Genomic DNA, 16,861 nt, shown 5'->3' on the forward strand with positions numbered 1-16,861 from the left:
TGAAGAAAAATAGAAATTATAACTATTGTCAAATCACTATTCTTTTCTTTTCTTTTGTTTTTTTGTGGGGTTTTTTTGGTAAGGAAGATTTACCCTGAGCTAACATCTGTTGCAAATCTTCCTCTTTTTTTGCTTTAGGAAGCTTAGCCCTGAGCTAACATCTGTGCCAGTCTTCCTCTGTTTTCCGTGTGGGTCACCACCTCAGCATGGCTGAGTGCTGGTGTAGGTTCACACCTGGGATCTGAACCCATGAACCCGGGCTGCTGAAGCAGAGCATGTGGAACTTTAACCACTGTGCTACAGGGCCAGCCCCTCACTGTACTTTTCTTAAATCATCAAGACTTGCGCTCAGTCAAAGAAGGTTAAAAGGACTCGAGAATAATGTCATAATATCTGTACTTGTTAACCAAGGGTAGCAGCATCCTAAAAGTAAGAGTGATATATTTCATCATGGTTCTCTTTGGTGTATATTCTTGTTCTTCTTATATACAAAAGGTAAATAAGCCTAAGCACCAATCTTACATCTGAGTGCCAGCAGCTTATGTTGCCATTTTACTCAATGAGTATTTATTATGTGGTTATTGTATATTCAGCAGTTTCCTAAATCCTGGGGAATATAATATAAAAGTACACATGGTCTCTGCCTTTAAGAGATTATAATGATTTTGAGGAATCACAACTTTGAGGGTAATATAAAGCATTTCCAGCTCAAGTTGAAGTTTATGTAGGAATGGACTATAAATACAGCCAAAATTCAAAGGAGAAAATGTCTTTGTGATAGAGTTTAGTCACTGAATATATTTTATGAAAGAACTGTGATTTTGATCTAGAAAGTGTATTGTTAGGTGTTACAAGTCTCATATATTCTTATATTTACAACAACCTAATTATCTACCATTTAGTGAGCATTTTTATTGTGTCAAGACACTTCAGATACATTATTTCGTTTGATTTTTTACAACCTGATGAGGTAGGTAATAATGTCATTGTTTTATTATTGAGTTTTAGAAATTAAATAACTTACCTGAAGCCGCACTGCTAATAAATGGCAAACCAGAGACTCAAACTCTGGATTGTGTTGTCTCCAGGGCCTGACTTCTTAACTATTACTTCTTCTCATCCATACTTGGTAAATGAGGAGCCTAAGGCTCAGGAAGGCTGAGTTACTTGTTCAAGTTCACACAGCTGTAAATGGCAGAGCTGAGATTGAAACTCAGGTCTCCGAAGTTTTTGACTAAGTCACATGAATTTGCTGATATTTGACTGTTTTTGACCTATAAAAATGGCAGCTTTGTGTAGTTCAGTTTTGTACTTTCTCTTTGCACTACACCGTGTTATCCTTGAATGAATATGGGGTCAACATTAAAAGTAGGAAGGGAAATGAGAGCTTAAATTGTCAGAGAAGAGATGGTCTGGCTAGGTAAGATAAGAGGGTGAGGAATGCCAGGGTGAGAATTTCAGACCTGATCCAATAACAATCAGTAAATGAACGTTTTGTGTTCTGCACACTGCTAAGCACTCCTCACCCTCAAACACAGGGTCTGGCTTTGGGCACCAAGAACCAGGGCTATATCAAGAATGACCACATAGTGTTGAAGGGAACCTGAGTTGAGCCTTACAGGTTGGAGAGGAATTAACAAGGAGGAGAGAAGAACAGAATGAGCAGTGTGGTATATAGGGCACCTTTATAAGTGTGGTGGGAATGAGCTAAGGTTTTGGAAAGACCAATCTGATAAGGGATTTAAAATTGTTTATGGTATAGAAAAGCTTTTGGAATTTTTGAAGCAATTTCAATAGGTACCCAAGATGAAAGTAATATTCCATCAATTTTTCTTCAAAATCATTTTAAGATTTTTATCTCTGAAAGTGTTATAAAAGTGTCTTTCACTATTTAGTATCCTCAATCTATTGTGAGTTTCCAAGGCTTAAAATAATAGAATCTTCGCACTGGATGGAACACTACAGGTTATCACATCCTTAACCCAGCCCCGACCCTTCACCAGATAAAGAAAGCAAGACTTCTTGAAGTAGGGACCAGCCCAGTGGCATAGTGGTCAAGTTCACTTGCTCCACTTCAACAGCTTGGGATTCTCAGGTTCAGATCCTGGGTGTAGACCTAGCACACAGCTTGTTAAGCCATGCTGTGGGGGCATCCCACATACAAATAGAGGAAGATTGGCACAGGTGTTAATTCAGGGACAATCCTCCTCACCAAAAAAAACGTCTTCTTGAACTAAACTAAATCAGGCATTACACCATAATTAGAATTCTCATCTGCTAATCTCTGCACAAGGGTATGTTCCACTACTGTATTGCCTCTCATTTTACTTGATGCAGTCTTTAATTTGAGTGTTTCTATGTTTACATATTGAAACTGGACATAATGATTCTTTATGAATTTATGTATTTTTTATGTTTTACTTTACATAACTCCATATTCCGTATTCTTTTTTGAGTCTCCTGTTTGGGTATTCAGTAACACTTCAAGAAAAAAGGTGCTTTTAAAAAATATTCTTATGAAATCCATTTTAGTTTATATGTCCTTTGAGATGTTATATGAAATATTAATACATAGACAATAATATATTTAATATATAAGGTCTGAAACCTGATGATAACATGAACGTTCATGATCCTACCAGCCAACTTAAGAAATGGAACATGATCAATTCTCGTGTCTCTCTCTCTGTATTCCTCACCTATGACCTCCTTGTTATCCTCCCACCAGCCGACAATACCATTTTCTATCATATATCATGTTTCTAGACTTTTCTTTAAATACCATGTATCTGTTTCAGAAATTCTCTTAAATGGAATTTGTTTATTAAATGTATGTTTCATAAATGGGTGTTAAATTTTGTCAAGTACTTTTTATTGCATCTATTGAGGCTTTTCTCCTTTAATCTGTTAATGTGATGAATTGGGTTAATAGAATTCATAATCTCAAGTGACCTTTGCATTTCTAGGAGAACTTCAACTTTTTAAATGATTTGTATTGTTTTTACATTGCTAAATTCCATTTGCTAATATAATTTTTAGGACTTTTGCATCTACTTGAATAAGTGTTGGCTAGTAGTTTTTCTTATACTGTCCTAATTTATTGATCAGGTTTTACTGCCTTCACAAAATGAGTCAGAAAGTGTTTCTTCTTTTTTCTAGAATAATTTCGGTAAGATGGAAAATGTCATTATTTTGAATGTTTGATAGAACTCACCTGTAAAATCTTCTGGGCTTGGTATTTTCTATAATGTGTAGAAATTTTGGTAATTTATCTGTTTTTTGGACTTTGTCCGTTTCATTTTAAATTTGTTTTAATTTACTAAACAAAATTTTTATAGTATTCTCCCATTTTATTTCTTTTTGGGAAACTTATAGCCTGGTTCTTTTTCCAACTACATTAAATCCCTAGCTTGTAAGTTGTCACGGCTTCTGATTTTTTCATATAAATACTTAGAATTAAATGTTTTTCTCTAAGTCCCTCTTTAGTTGCATCTCACAAGTTTTAGCGTGATTCATTTTAACATTCAGTTCAAATAATTTCTAATTTCCATTTTGTTTTCTTTGACCAATGAATTATTTAGAAATGCTTTTAAATGTCTAAACATAAGGAGTTTTTAAGATTAATTTTGAATCAATACAAAAAGATATGGTTTATGTGATACGAGATTTTTTTTAACTTTTTTGAGATTTGTTTTATAGCTTAGTACATGATCATTTTTCATAAACGTTCCATGAGTGTTTGAAAAGAATGCATATTCTCCATTTTTTAGGCATGGAGTTCATATTTTTAGATCAAGCTTGCTTTTTATGGAGTTCAGATTTTACTGTGTGCATGTTCTATTTTTTGTCTGCTTTTATATGTCATTTACAGAGGAGTATTAAAATATCTCACTACGATGGTGAATGTGTCACTTTCTCCTTGCAGTTTTATTGTTTTATCTGTTTGGAAGTTATGTATAGGTACAACATATAGTCTAATGGGTACAGCATATAAATTTTGCGTTGTTATATTCTGAATTGTCACTTATCATTATATCTCTTTCTGTAGTAATTTCTTTTGCTCTAAAATGTATTCTCTCTGCTATTAATGTAGCTACATAACTTTATTTGGGGTAGTTTTTGCCCAGTTATCTTTTTTCATCCTTTACCTTTATCTTTTCTCTGTCTCTGTGAATTAGATATATCTCTTATAAACAGCATTTAATCCAGCCTGACAATCTCATTTTTTAAATGTCTCAACTGGAGAGTTTAATCCATTTGCATGTATTATGGTTACTGATAAATTTGTTGCCTCTTACTTTATACTTTCTCTTCTTTCTCTTTTTTCCTTTTTCCTTCCTTTCAATTGAGTAAATATATTTCTCATTCCATTATTTTTCTCTCTGATTTGAAGTTATGTATATTATTACTTTTAGTAATTACCTGTGAAATTTCAACACTCATGCCCAACCTAAAGTTAATATCTTTACCTTCATCCTGAACAATGTAAGGATTTTTAAATCTATACTCCTCTCACTTACGCTGTTATTTTTCCGATTTTAGTACCATCTTATTTGTTTGTTTGGTAATTCTGTAAGTTAGTTATTGTTTCCAGTGTTTAATATTTTCAGCATTTAGATTTGTCCTTGTGTTTACCAATATTCCTGACTGCAACTTGGCGCTTCCATCAGGGAAAAATTTTTCTTCTCCCTAAAGTACATGCTTTAGAAATTCTTACAGTAAGAGTCTTATGGGTGGTAGATTCAGTTTTTGCTCATCTGAGAATGTTATTTTGACTTCATTCTTCACATTTTTGTTGGCTGAACAATTCTAGGTTAGCACTTATTTTCTTTTAACAGTTTGGACATATTCTTTCTGGTTTCTTTCTTTCTTCTGGTTTCCCTTGTTGCTATTGAGAATCTAACTAGTGTTCTTTTATGGATAATCTGTCTTTTCTCTCTGGCTGTTTTTTACTATCTTCTATTTGTCTTTGTTTTCTAGAATTTGACAATAATATGCCCCATGTTTAACTCAAAGTTGTGGGTTTTCTCTGATTTTTTTCTGGTTGGAATTTGTTGTGGTTGGGATTTTTTGTATCTTCCATCCATTCTGGAAATTTTTTATGGATCCCCATGGATATATTTTTTTCCCCTCCACCTAGAGCCAAGACAGACAAATTTACTTGCTATCTGATTTTGTAGGGTAGATTTTTTTTCCCTCATTCCCTCTTTCCCTGAAAGTGAAGCCTTTCTTGGGTTTTAGCTTCAAGCAAGTCTTACTCCATCCTACAAAGCCCCAAGAGTTAATACCTGTTCTTCTGAGTGCAGCAGGCAGTCCACACAGAAACTGTAGGCCATGGGTTCAGATGAAATTACCAGGGCTAGCAGCTTAAATATTTACTAGACTCATGATCCTGCTTTGTTTCTGTTCTCAGAGCATTTCTGTTACTTTCTTGCAAGCTCATCAATTTTTAGGAGGCAATGAGTATGAATTCATATACACACACATATATAAATTTATATTTTGTATATAGATAATCTTAGAGGATTTGTGTTTTTGCAAGAGTGTTTTGAAACCTTTGCTGATAGAAATGGAAGTCTGTCCTTTGCCTTATAATGGAAATTTTCTCTTTTTTTTTTTTTTAATAAAAATCACCGTTTGTCCCTTCTTCCTACAGGTGAGCAGCAGGTCCTCCAGTCCTAGCATCAGAATGATCACTACCTCAGGACCAACCTCAGAAAAGCCAGCTCGAAGTCATCCCTGGACCCCTGATGATTCCACAGGTGACCAGTTTATTTCCTCACTATAATTATGAAGTTGAATTCATCATATTTACTTTCATTTAGTTGTGTCATTACTCTGATTTTTACAAAGGCAGGCATTATACAGTAGGTTAGATGTTCATATTAATAAATCAAATATTTAGCAATAAATTTTAAATGTCTTTTTGAGTACCAAGACAGAGACTGCCTTGCCCTCTGCATTTTCTCCCCCAGAGACGAAACATATATTTTGAAGATTTGTTTTGGGATTTTTCCAAATAGGAAGATATTGTATATTTGATACTTCAATCTGCCATTTTCCTATTATGATCCATCCTGCTGGATGACAGTAGTAAATTCATTATCTTTTAAATAACTAAAATCAGCGGAATGGTAAAAAGAATTATCTTCATCTCAGTCTTTTATTTATTTATTTTTTAAAGATTTTATTTTTTTCCTTTTTCTTCCCAAAGCCCCCGGTACATAGTTGTGTATTTTTAGTTGTGGGTCCTTCTAGTTGTGGCGTGTGGGACGCCGCCTCAGCATGGCCTGATGAGCAGTGCCATGTCTGCCCAGAATCCAAACCAACGAAACCCTGGGCTGCCAGAGCAGGGCATGCGAACTTAACCACTCAGCCACGGGGCTGGCCCCTCAGTCTTTTATTTTTAAAGACACAAGATGTCATGTATTTTAGTGAGGAAAAATTTCTAACCATTGACCTTTAGAATCATTTTTAACTGATAGGGAAACTTCATTTTAATTATATAAATATTCTATTAAATAGACCTTAAAAAGCCTGTTAAGAGTGTTAAAACTCCCTAACATGAATAACTAACTGGTCAAAATATTAGTTTAAAATCTAGTGATAGAATAGTTTCACTATGGATAAGCAGGATATTTTGTGCCTTGGTGGAATTAACTTTTCCTTAGCATTCAGAGAATACTCTGGTAAGTACTCAGCTGTATGCTTCTATAAAAATTATTATTTATATGTTATTATGTCAGAGAGGGAAAGATGAGCTCTTAGACCTTGGAAAATTAAACCATTCGGAATTTTATATAAGATCAACTATGTTATTAATAGTGGCAATTAAGTTGAAATTAAAAAGTCAGCTTTCTGTCTTTACAAACTAAAATACTGCTTACAGTGTTTATAGATATTTGGCATGATTTAGTCAAGTTCATAATTTAATTTTAAAAATTAATCGGGTAGCTTTTCTCTGTGTCATGTAAGATAGCACTATGTTTAGCCAGGGGTGTACTCTCTAGTTTTAGTAAGTTTAAATTTAGTGGTGGCAAAAACTCCTCTGAGTTTTACCCCCAGCACAGCCCAACTGAGCATTGTTCAGAACATTCACCACTGCTCAGAACATGTGCAGAATTCATCATGACATGCTTCTCCTCAGAGGTAGGCAGAGAGGTACTCTTGACAGGTTTGATCATTAACATTCAGATACTATCAGCTCTTTTTGGTTCCTAAACTCTCTGGTGAGGAAGCATTGACCCTGACATTACAGCATTTGCCTAGACCTGGTAGTCAGCTTGGCAGGGCCTCCTGACTTCAGCCTAGACTAATCTAGACGTGCCATCAACATGTGGCAGATTGTGAATTCGTGAAGGTAAAATCAGAATTATCGTATGTCCCTCTCACTTAACTGCTGTGTTTTCACTTTATGTGTTCTCCCACCCTTCCAACTCCCATCATTTTTTTCTTTCCTGGGACCTAAAATACAACAAAATATCAATAGCTAGAAATCGTACGTATGTCCAGGTTGCAATATCAATCGAATTTTGTCTTTGCCTTGAAACATACTGCAAATGTATTGTTATGATTTTTAAATAATTTTTAATATAATTTTAGAAAAGTTGATATTCTGGTTTAAGTTTATAATTAATGAAGTTCAGCTTTCACTATTTCTAGAGAAAGTATTAATAATCAAGCTAATAGAATAAATTACAGGAAGAGATAGGTAAAGACTTTTTCTTTTTTGAAGGGCCACTGACTCAGGAAAAAATCAGAAGTGCATTATAAGTAAAAAAACCTAATTAATTAGATTTTTTTAATTTAAAAGGGGAGAGTTTTCTATGTATTTTCAGAGAAAAATAAAAAGCATAACGATTTAACAATCATAGCGTATAGTAAGTGCTCTTGTGTTTCTATGCATAATATAGTGTGGGGATAAAGAAAAAGACATCCATATGCCAAGAGCAACTAGAGAGAGAGATGCCTAGACTCAGTAGAGGGTGCTGCAGAGGGAAAACCTTACTAAAGAGTTTCTCCACGCATAGTACTTTGCCAAGATTGACATGTAAGACGTGGCCCATTGCTTGCAATCTGATTAGAGTCCTAATACTAATACATTAAAAATAAACTTATGTAATAAAATACTAAATTTGCAGCACAAGCTGAGTGCTGTAATAGTAAAGAGAGAAGTCAATTCAATTAAGACCTGTCATAGTCTGCAACTTTTTCATAAAATACTGAAATTTTTTCTTTAGTCATAAAGCGGAAAGAAGACAACATTCTACATGAAGGGAACACAGAGAATATGAGATTGTTATAAGTATTATGTTTGAGGGGCCAGAAAAGATATCGCGCCTAATTTAACCAAACAAATGTGAGTCTCAACATTCAGGAAAAGAGGTTAGATTTGATTAGCAATTGAAACGTTAAAAAAAATTTAATGAAATAACCTTGCTATCTTGTGATCAAATATTGCTATTAGAGACTAAAAGGTAAATTTCAGTTTAAATGATTGAGAAAGTGAAATCTCACTTTGTGGTTTTAGAGAATAAATAAATTCAGTAAAGGACCTTAAGTTCCCCACCATCAAAGGGCTTTAGTTATTTGAATAGCACAATCCTTGGACTTTTTTTTCCACCCCCAGAATGCTGTGAAGCATTGATGATATACTTAATTCTGAATACGTATCGAATAGAGGATACTGGTTTAATAAGACATATCACAAATCAAAGATTTAAGAAAGAGGAATAGAAGTGGAGATGTTAAATTGGAAAAACTCTTTTAAGACCTTAATTTTTCTCATAAAGTCGGGGGGAATCATTTTTAATCAACTTTAATTTTTTGGAAAATAGTGTTCCATGGGAGCATAATTTGAAACTACTGTTGGGGGTGAGGAGAGGGTTGGTCAGAGAAATAACAAATTAAGTGTATTTCTTGTTTAACCATTTCAGAAAAACATTTATGTCAGTATATGATTTTAGAGTGGCTCCACTGAGTAATGCTATTCTTTGTTCTTTATCACACTACAGTATTTAATAAACATTACTTTTTCAATCTAAAATGCAAACTTATTTAAAATTGTCCTTCCTTCCTAATTCTGCATTTCATGTTAATACCAAAATAACCATTACCCCTAAGTGTTTAGTGCTTACCGTATGCCAGCATTGCCTGGTATTCCTTACGTGCATTATCTCATTTGGTCTGATTTAGCTTAGCTTTTGGAGTTACTTGCAAGCACTTTCTCAGTGGCTTAAAAAAAAGTAGAACATCAGTCAACAATAAATTAAGAGGTTACTGAACCATCAAACTGTCTTAGTTTTTATTGTATGGGATGCAGTGCCTTACTGTCATCCTGACCTTGCCTTTATCCACACCACTCTTTCAGGGAGTTACTTATCAGAAAAAGGGCTGAACAAGTCACTTGTTTAGCCTAATTATTCTCTACTAACAGTGGGAAAGCAGCTGCTTCTCAAATAGAAAAGTCCATGTTACTTCAGGGTTATCCTGCCTGCTTCTGGAACTGTTGTACATAAATGTTAAGGTTAAGAGGAGACCATTTCATGCTTCTTTTGCAAGTTGTTGTAGCAGTTTTACCTCTTTTGAAATACAAATCAAAAGTTATCTATCCCTATAGTTTGATAAAATTGACTAGTTATTTGAATTAACCCGTTTAACTGTTTTGGGCATGACGTTGAACCACAGTTCCCATACTGTTCATATGTGTAATATACTCCCATCAATAACATCTCTCATTTTCTGCGGTGATTCTCTTTAGAGGGGCGGAATGGGGAGCTCACACTAGAATCTGTATAAATTGAAGGTGACTCATTGGAAGAGAATGTGTCTCTTGCTTTCCCTCTTTCCCTGTGAAGGAACACTTATGTTGCCAGAGTTGACCTTATAGCAATCTTATAGTAAAGTTAGCAGGATCAAGGAAAGAAAGATCTGGGATTTGCTTAGGTAGTCTCAGTGAAATCTAAATTTAAAATATGAAGGTCCCATATCACTGTTTTTGTTTTCATTAAGGACCGAAAAGCTTTAATATTACTCAATTTATAGCCAACTTATATTGTTTAAGTATGAGAGTATGGTTGCATTCTAATTATCTCTGGCAATTCAATATCCTGTTTACCTTGAGAATTCAAAAATAGAAGTTTTTTTTTTTTATTACCAGTAGCATTAACTTTGATTTTACTTTAGGAAAAGACACCAGTATTGCATGCGTTCTTTCTTGCTTTTTGTTTACACTTATTTATGACAAAATAAATAAAATACATACTTGAATTCCAGATACCAATGGATCAGATAACTCCATCCCAATGGCCTATCTTACACTGGATCACCAACTGCAGGTAAAGGAGTACTTTTCAGTGAATATTTACCTTTTCCTTAGCAAAAGTTTAGAGAATTTATCTTTAAAGCTGACAGTTGTGTTCCTGTCATTGTATATTCATTTATTTATGCTTTTGGTTGACCTCCTTAAACTTGTTAAAATAAATGATTCTTTCAGTTAGGTTAATCACATTTAAAATTGGCAAAATCATATGTTCTTATCCTAACAGTCATCTTAAAATACTCCCATATCTTTGTTTAAGACTGCCAAGAATAGCATTTTTGCTCTTTAGCTTTAGTGTATTAAAATACAAAACCCATTTAAGCTCATTTCTACTTAGTAGATTTTGTGATACATTGTCATTTCACTGAAAATATAAGTAATACAATTCAGTGTCTCCTCATGAGTGTGAGAGCTATAAACGTCTTTTGGTATAATACAGTCTGGCAACCTGAAATGTAAAACCTGAAGCCAAGAGTCATGGTCCCTGTAACAACAAAAGTGTTAAAACAGCAAGTGTAAATTTAAGTTCTGAGCTAACTCTAACAGAAGGACACTGAGATTTTCTAGGGCATGGTTTAAACTTGTTTTTAAAAGGTCATTGCTTTAGTGCTATAAAAATATATCAGTGTCTGTCTTAACTCTCAGCTAGATATTAAGATTTGATTTAATTATGTCTTAACATTCCTGATTTATTTTCAGCCTTTAGCACCATGCCCAAACTCCAAAGAATCTATGGCAGTGTTTGAACAGCACTGTAAAATGGCACAAGAATATATGAAAGTTCAAACAGAAATTGCATTGTTATTGCAGAGAAAGTAAGTTATCTTTTATGAATAAAATAGAAACACATTAGTATTTTGAGTTTAAAATATGTTAAGGTGCAATATTGTTTGAAGACTTGAAAACTTTATAATTTTTAGAATTACTCATTAAGCGTATTTCCAACTCAGATTTTATATATGTGTGTACACTTAAGTTTTAAGCTCTCTGGCTGTTTCTCATGCAAAACTCAACCCTTGTGAATGTATCATATTGTATTAATACTGCAGAAAATAAACTGGTGCTACGTAAACATGTTTTTTATGTTCTCAGAATTTTAATATTAAAAGCTATTTAGATTTATTGTTAGAAGATTTGATTGTTTCCTTGGACATAGATAAAATAATTTGATTTACTAATATTTAGTTGTACTTTATCTTAGAAGCATGTTGCTATATTCTTTCCAGGTGTATGTTTAGGAGAGTAGAATTGCTTACTGGAGGGCCTTATTTCATACCTGTGAGTGTTTTCTGGGAAGTTTTATACACACACGTGTTTTTCTGAGACTTATAGAGACTGCCTTCCTCTCTTTTTTAAGAAATACAGAATAATTTCCATATTCCTTTATTTGCGGTCTCTAAAATAAAATACTTCAGTTTTTTTAAGCATGCCCCTTCTGAAATTTTATATCTCTGAAGCTGATTTGTGGTGGTAACTAAAACAAAGTGTTGTAGGAAAAAATCATGACAACTGTATGTATATATCGCAATAGAATTCCCTTTATTAATTTTAGTCTAAATAAATGAAAATTCCTGTTTCCTGAAGTAACTTGTGGAAAGTTTTCTGTTTGTGTTTCAAAGAAGACAGAAAAAATAGCTTCATTGCAATTTACTGATACAGTGATTTAAATGAATTCAACTCAGTATCTTAAAGGTGAGGCTGGATAGGAAGTAAATATTAGAGTCTGCAAATTGTAGAACGAATTATGGAACTGCTGGTACTTCATGTTAACAAAAAACTGGATTTCTTATTTCACATATTTAACCTGTACTTTTGTCATGCTTTAATCATTTGAAAGAGGAGTTCTCTGCTGGGGGAAAAAATGATGGATTGAGGGGAATATAAAAACTTTGACAGTTTTAATCAATTTTAAATATTTTAAATGAGAAATATTACTAGGAAATCTTTTTGAGGACCTTTCATTAATTATTCAGTTATATCCGGTAGCTTTGCTTTAGAAGCTAATATTTAATATCCACCGAATAAAAGAGAAAAAAGTTCATCAGGCTAGAAAAGACTCTGAGGATCTTTCCTGAAAATGTTTGCAAAAGTGGGTAGCTTAAAAGTAGTGCTTTATATTGTTCTCACTGTTTTAAAATAAGAAAGATTTAAGTTGATAGCGTCTATTTTAATTAGCTTGCAGATGTTCTATTAGCTACCACTTCGCACTATGGTTAAATAGGATTGTGACTTCAGACTGAATATAAGTACATGAATATAAAAGTAGAATGTGAATGATAAAAACTTGTGTTATTTTCCTCTAGTCAAAGCGCTTCTCAGACTTTTTTCTTCCTACACTAAAGGGTTACCAAATAAAATTTTCTGAAACTTTTGTTATACCATTTCATCTGTTTTCACTCTTTATCCAAGTACTGTTACTTATTAAAAGGATTATGATGTTTGTATGGTTACGTTAGAAAGAGTGGATGATAGTTTCCATTTCACCCCATGACTATATTTGAGTAGTGTACCTAAGATGCATAATGACAGACCCAGAATAAAAGTTCTAATTAATTGAGCTTTCATCATCATCTATTTAAGAATGAATTTTTCCATCATGTATAATATTTTTTTATGTGGTGGTTGTTTTTAGGCAAGAACTAGTTGCAGAACTGGACCAGGATGAAAAGGACCAGCAAAATACATCTCGTCTGGTACAGGAACATAAAAAGCTTTTAGATGAAAACAAAAGCCTTTCTACTTACTACCAGCAATGCAAAAAACAACTAGAGGTCATCAGAAGTCAGCAGCAAAAACGACAGGGCACTTCATGATTCTCTGGGACCTTACATTTTGAAATATGCAAAGAAAGACTTTTTTTTTTAAGGAAAGAAAAACCCTTATAATGACAATTCATGAGTGTTAGCTTTTTGGCGTTTTCTGAATGCCAACTGCCTATATTTGCTGCATTTGTTTCATCGTTCATTTTCCTTTTCTCATGGTGGACATGCAATTCACCTGTCTCCTTGCATAACATGGGGGCACCTGTGACTTGAATAAGCAGCAGTTCTCAACTTCAGATCAGATGCAGTGAACCGCGGCTGTATATGCATGCTCATTGTGTGAAGGCTAGCCTAACAAAAACGGGGTATCAGACTAGCTGCTATGTGCAAACATCGTCTTTTGTTTCGAGGTGGAACCTCAAGAATGATTTTGTTCTTGTATCTCATCTCAAAAAACAATTTTTTTTCCAAAATATGGTATATACCAAGTTAAAGACAGGGTATTATAAATCTAGAATAATTGGTGGTACATTATAGAAATGCAGAACCTTTAGGGATAGTTCAAAGTGAGGGCTTTAATGCCAGCATCCTTGGATCAGTACTGAAGTTAGTTCCATCCATAAGATATTTAAAGGTAAGTGGCGGCTGCTGTATTTAATAAAAGCATATTTCATTAGACTAAAATTTGACTATGATACATTGAACAAAATGGAACCTTTTTTTTTTAAGGTATAAAGATTTTTAATTCTGTGATTGCGTGTATATGTGTTGAAACTGTAAAGCTTTTATGATTCTAATATTAATATCTCTTAAATGAAATTAAAAGGTAAATGAACACAATCCAGCTTAAATGATCATTCCTTCCTGCAATGATTATTGGATTGTTTTCCATATATTTGAAAAACTGAAGAGAAATAATGGAAAATGGAAATAATTGCTCCAGCTAATAGGCTTGGGCTTAGTTTTCTTTTAAAATACCAAATAAAAAACCTGGCAGATCAGGAGAAGTTAGTAAGGAAGTTAAAGAAGTAAATATAAATTCATCAAGTATCTTATTTATCAGTAGTGGAATAATTGATTTTCCTTACAAGCCCATCCTAGAATGTCTGCTGCCTTTCAACACTTTTAAGGGAATTTCAACTCTTATAAAGAGAAAATTTATATTGTTAACAGTAACTTTGCTACCAACTTTGAAAATAAAAGTAATAATAAAACTTCGTTGAAATAATAGACTATATAAGCTCTATTTTTTCAGTTGGTATTAAAATAAATTACATTTTGATACCAGTGCAAGGTATCTTTTAAATAAGGATGTCATCAACCTCATTTTTATAGCATTAATGTTTTATGAAGAGAAAATTAAAGATGAAAGTGTAATTGCTGTGATTATTAGAAGTATATCATGATTGTATTGTAGTTTTGCTCTATTTCAGATAAGCAAGTTGATCTAAGAAGTTATCAAAACTATTCTTAAAAATGCTAAAGCAGGTAACTTTTTCTTCCATTATTTTTCGCTCTTCCCGCTAAGTTTTATAATGTATTCCTTGTGTATACGAGCAATAAAGGTAAAGGGCAGTTTGTACTAAACTGTGTCATTTTTAGCTTGTTCAAAATCTATAATTAGAAAGTTTCTGGTAAATAAATGTCCACAATCACTTCATTTAAATAAAAGAAGGATTATCATTCCCAAATAATTTGATTACCTAGCTGAAAGTGATATTAGGCTCATCATATTAATAGTAAGATAAAATTGGCACAGAAAATAACTGTAGACTGAGGAAAAGTGGAACTCATTCATAGCATTGCTGCTTGTATATACATCTGTCACTCCACCAAAAGGGACCTAGTCAGTGTTCAGAGACTTTTCTAATTATCTCAGAGCATGAGATAGCCAAGCGTGGATGCTAAGGCTTGACTTTTCCATTAGGATTTAGCGTTACAGATTTCAGAGTTTATTTCTAGTCACTAATGTGTTTTTGCTATACATTACATACTTAAAGGGAAATTTTATTATTATTATTATTACTACATGCAATCACTTCATAAAAATATCCAAATAGGTAAATGGAAGAAAATAGTAGTTTAAGTCATGGCGCCCAGTGCAGAAAAGGCTGTTGAACACTTGCTTGTTTGTTTACAGTAAGTTCCTGGGCATTCTCGGTACTATAATTGTCCTGGACGCTGAGTGTAGTTCAGCCTTACTTGATTTTTAAGTAGTTGTGTTGCCAAGCTCATACTTTTTAAGTCCTGAGTCTCCTTGATGATGGGAGAAAGGATAGCAGGGATGATCAGAATCCACAGCCAGTTTCATCAGTGTCCTCACCCATCAAACCTTCAAACAGAGGTGTTTACAAGGAGCCAAATTTTTCATTAATTCTGGTTTTACCATTTATTCTAACCCTCTGCTTTTTTGGGTGAAAAGAGCAAACAGACGAGCAAGTGGCTAAAGGGCCCCAGTCTAAGAAATTCACAAACGATCCCTGAACAAGCCCTAATGCGAGTTATTCTTGCCACCAGGGAAGGAAAACAAAGCTTTTATCTAATCTAGAGGGAAATACTCCTCAACAGTAAAAATAGCTTTTTTGAGTCAATTAAAAATCAGTTAAGAATATTTACCTTATAGCAACACAGCATATTGAAGAGATGTGTTTAAAAGTTGTTTACAAACGTTTGAGTATTTTTGCTGAACTGTTTTAGAGTATTGAATGTCTTTTTTTTTCTCCAAGCTTTTTTCATGTTCGTGGTTTCAGTTTCAGCTCCTCCCTGTAGCCAGAGATCGCAGGCCTTGCCTGCGAAATTTTGTTTCTTTGTGTAAGTGTGTGTGGTTTTCAGCAGTCAGCTCCTCTCTTCAAATGCTAGGAAGTTCTACTTCTACTTCTGTCATTCAGAACATTTTATGTAAAAATGATGTAATGCAGAAATTCTTGTGCATACTGTATAATTGAAGGAAGCTTTTTAGATTTATTTTTGTTTGTAATAAAATTCAGATTGTTATTCTAAACTTATTCATAAAAATGGTGATTGATTTATGTCAGCAAATGAGCTGTGAAGTGTTCTGCCCCGGCAGCATGTTTACCTTACACAAAATCGAATGAATACTGAAAAGTCAGTATTCTCTAATACTCAACACTGTGGTCACATAATCATGCTTTTTGAGAGGCCGAGTGATTGGCCATTAATATACCCTCTCCTCCAATTCAAACTTTTGGTTGAATGGGTGCTTTTCACAATTTTAGTGAATGCTGATTTCTATGAAGTACAACATGGCATACGTTGCTAAGTGATTCTTCTCATTAGAAAGCTTATTTCTTGTAGTATATCTAACTTACATGAAGTGTTTCATTCCTACTTCAACCTACTAGCTTCCCAACCAAGGTATATGCGCACGCGCACACACATTCTTATAAACTCTACCTTCATTAGTAAATCAGTCCGTTCATTCGAATGCTCATTACTTTAACAAATATTTGTTCAGCACCTATTATAAGCCAAGCGGTTGTGGCTAATACCAAATTACATATCCGTTTCAGTCACTTGGTAGATGGTATTCCCATTTCACAGATGGGAAAATAGGCTCCTAAAGGTTAAGACTTGTGCCTGAGTCTGCTTTTCTGTCATCATCTGTTTTAAGCAGAATCTCATGCAAGGGGACTCTGGCCACAATCAGCCCGTGAGGTGAAGAAGAGCAGAGGAAAAATTTTAAATTGAATGATAAAGAAAGGAAGGGGAACATGAGGTGACTTCCAGCTTGCAGGCTCGGGCTTTGTGATTGCGCTAT

The 16,861-nt window shown here is 33.8% G+C and overlaps 1 protein-coding gene across 3 annotated transcripts in view; it reads left to right on the plus strand.

Annotated features, from left to right (window-relative positions):
- Nucleotides 1-16,088, plus strand: part of MAP3K7 (mitogen-activated protein kinase kinase kinase 7) — a 68,836-nt gene extending 52,748 nt beyond the window's left edge. For 2 of the 3 annotated variants that reach the window (XM_046676211.1, XM_046676212.1), the window contains 4 exons: nucleotides 5,657-5,762; nucleotides 10,276-10,337; nucleotides 11,021-11,136; nucleotides 12,954-16,088. In XM_046676211.1, the coding sequence (XP_046532167.1) occupies nucleotides 5,657-5,762; nucleotides 10,276-10,337; nucleotides 11,021-11,136; nucleotides 12,954-13,134 (465 nt within the window). In that variant the 3' untranslated portion in view covers nucleotides 13,135-16,088. The remainder of the gene's footprint in view (nucleotides 1-5,656; nucleotides 5,763-10,275; nucleotides 10,338-11,020; nucleotides 11,137-12,953) is intronic. The other variant, XR_006890669.1, reaches the window with a different exon arrangement.
- The last annotated feature ends 773 nt before the right edge of the window (nucleotides 16,089-16,861 follow it).

The sequence above is a fragment of the Equus quagga genome, chromosome 11 (assembly GCF_021613505.1).
Source record: "Equus quagga isolate Etosha38 chromosome 11, UCLA_HA_Equagga_1.0, whole genome shotgun sequence".
NCBI lineage: Eukaryota > Metazoa > Chordata > Mammalia > Perissodactyla > Equidae > Equus > Equus quagga.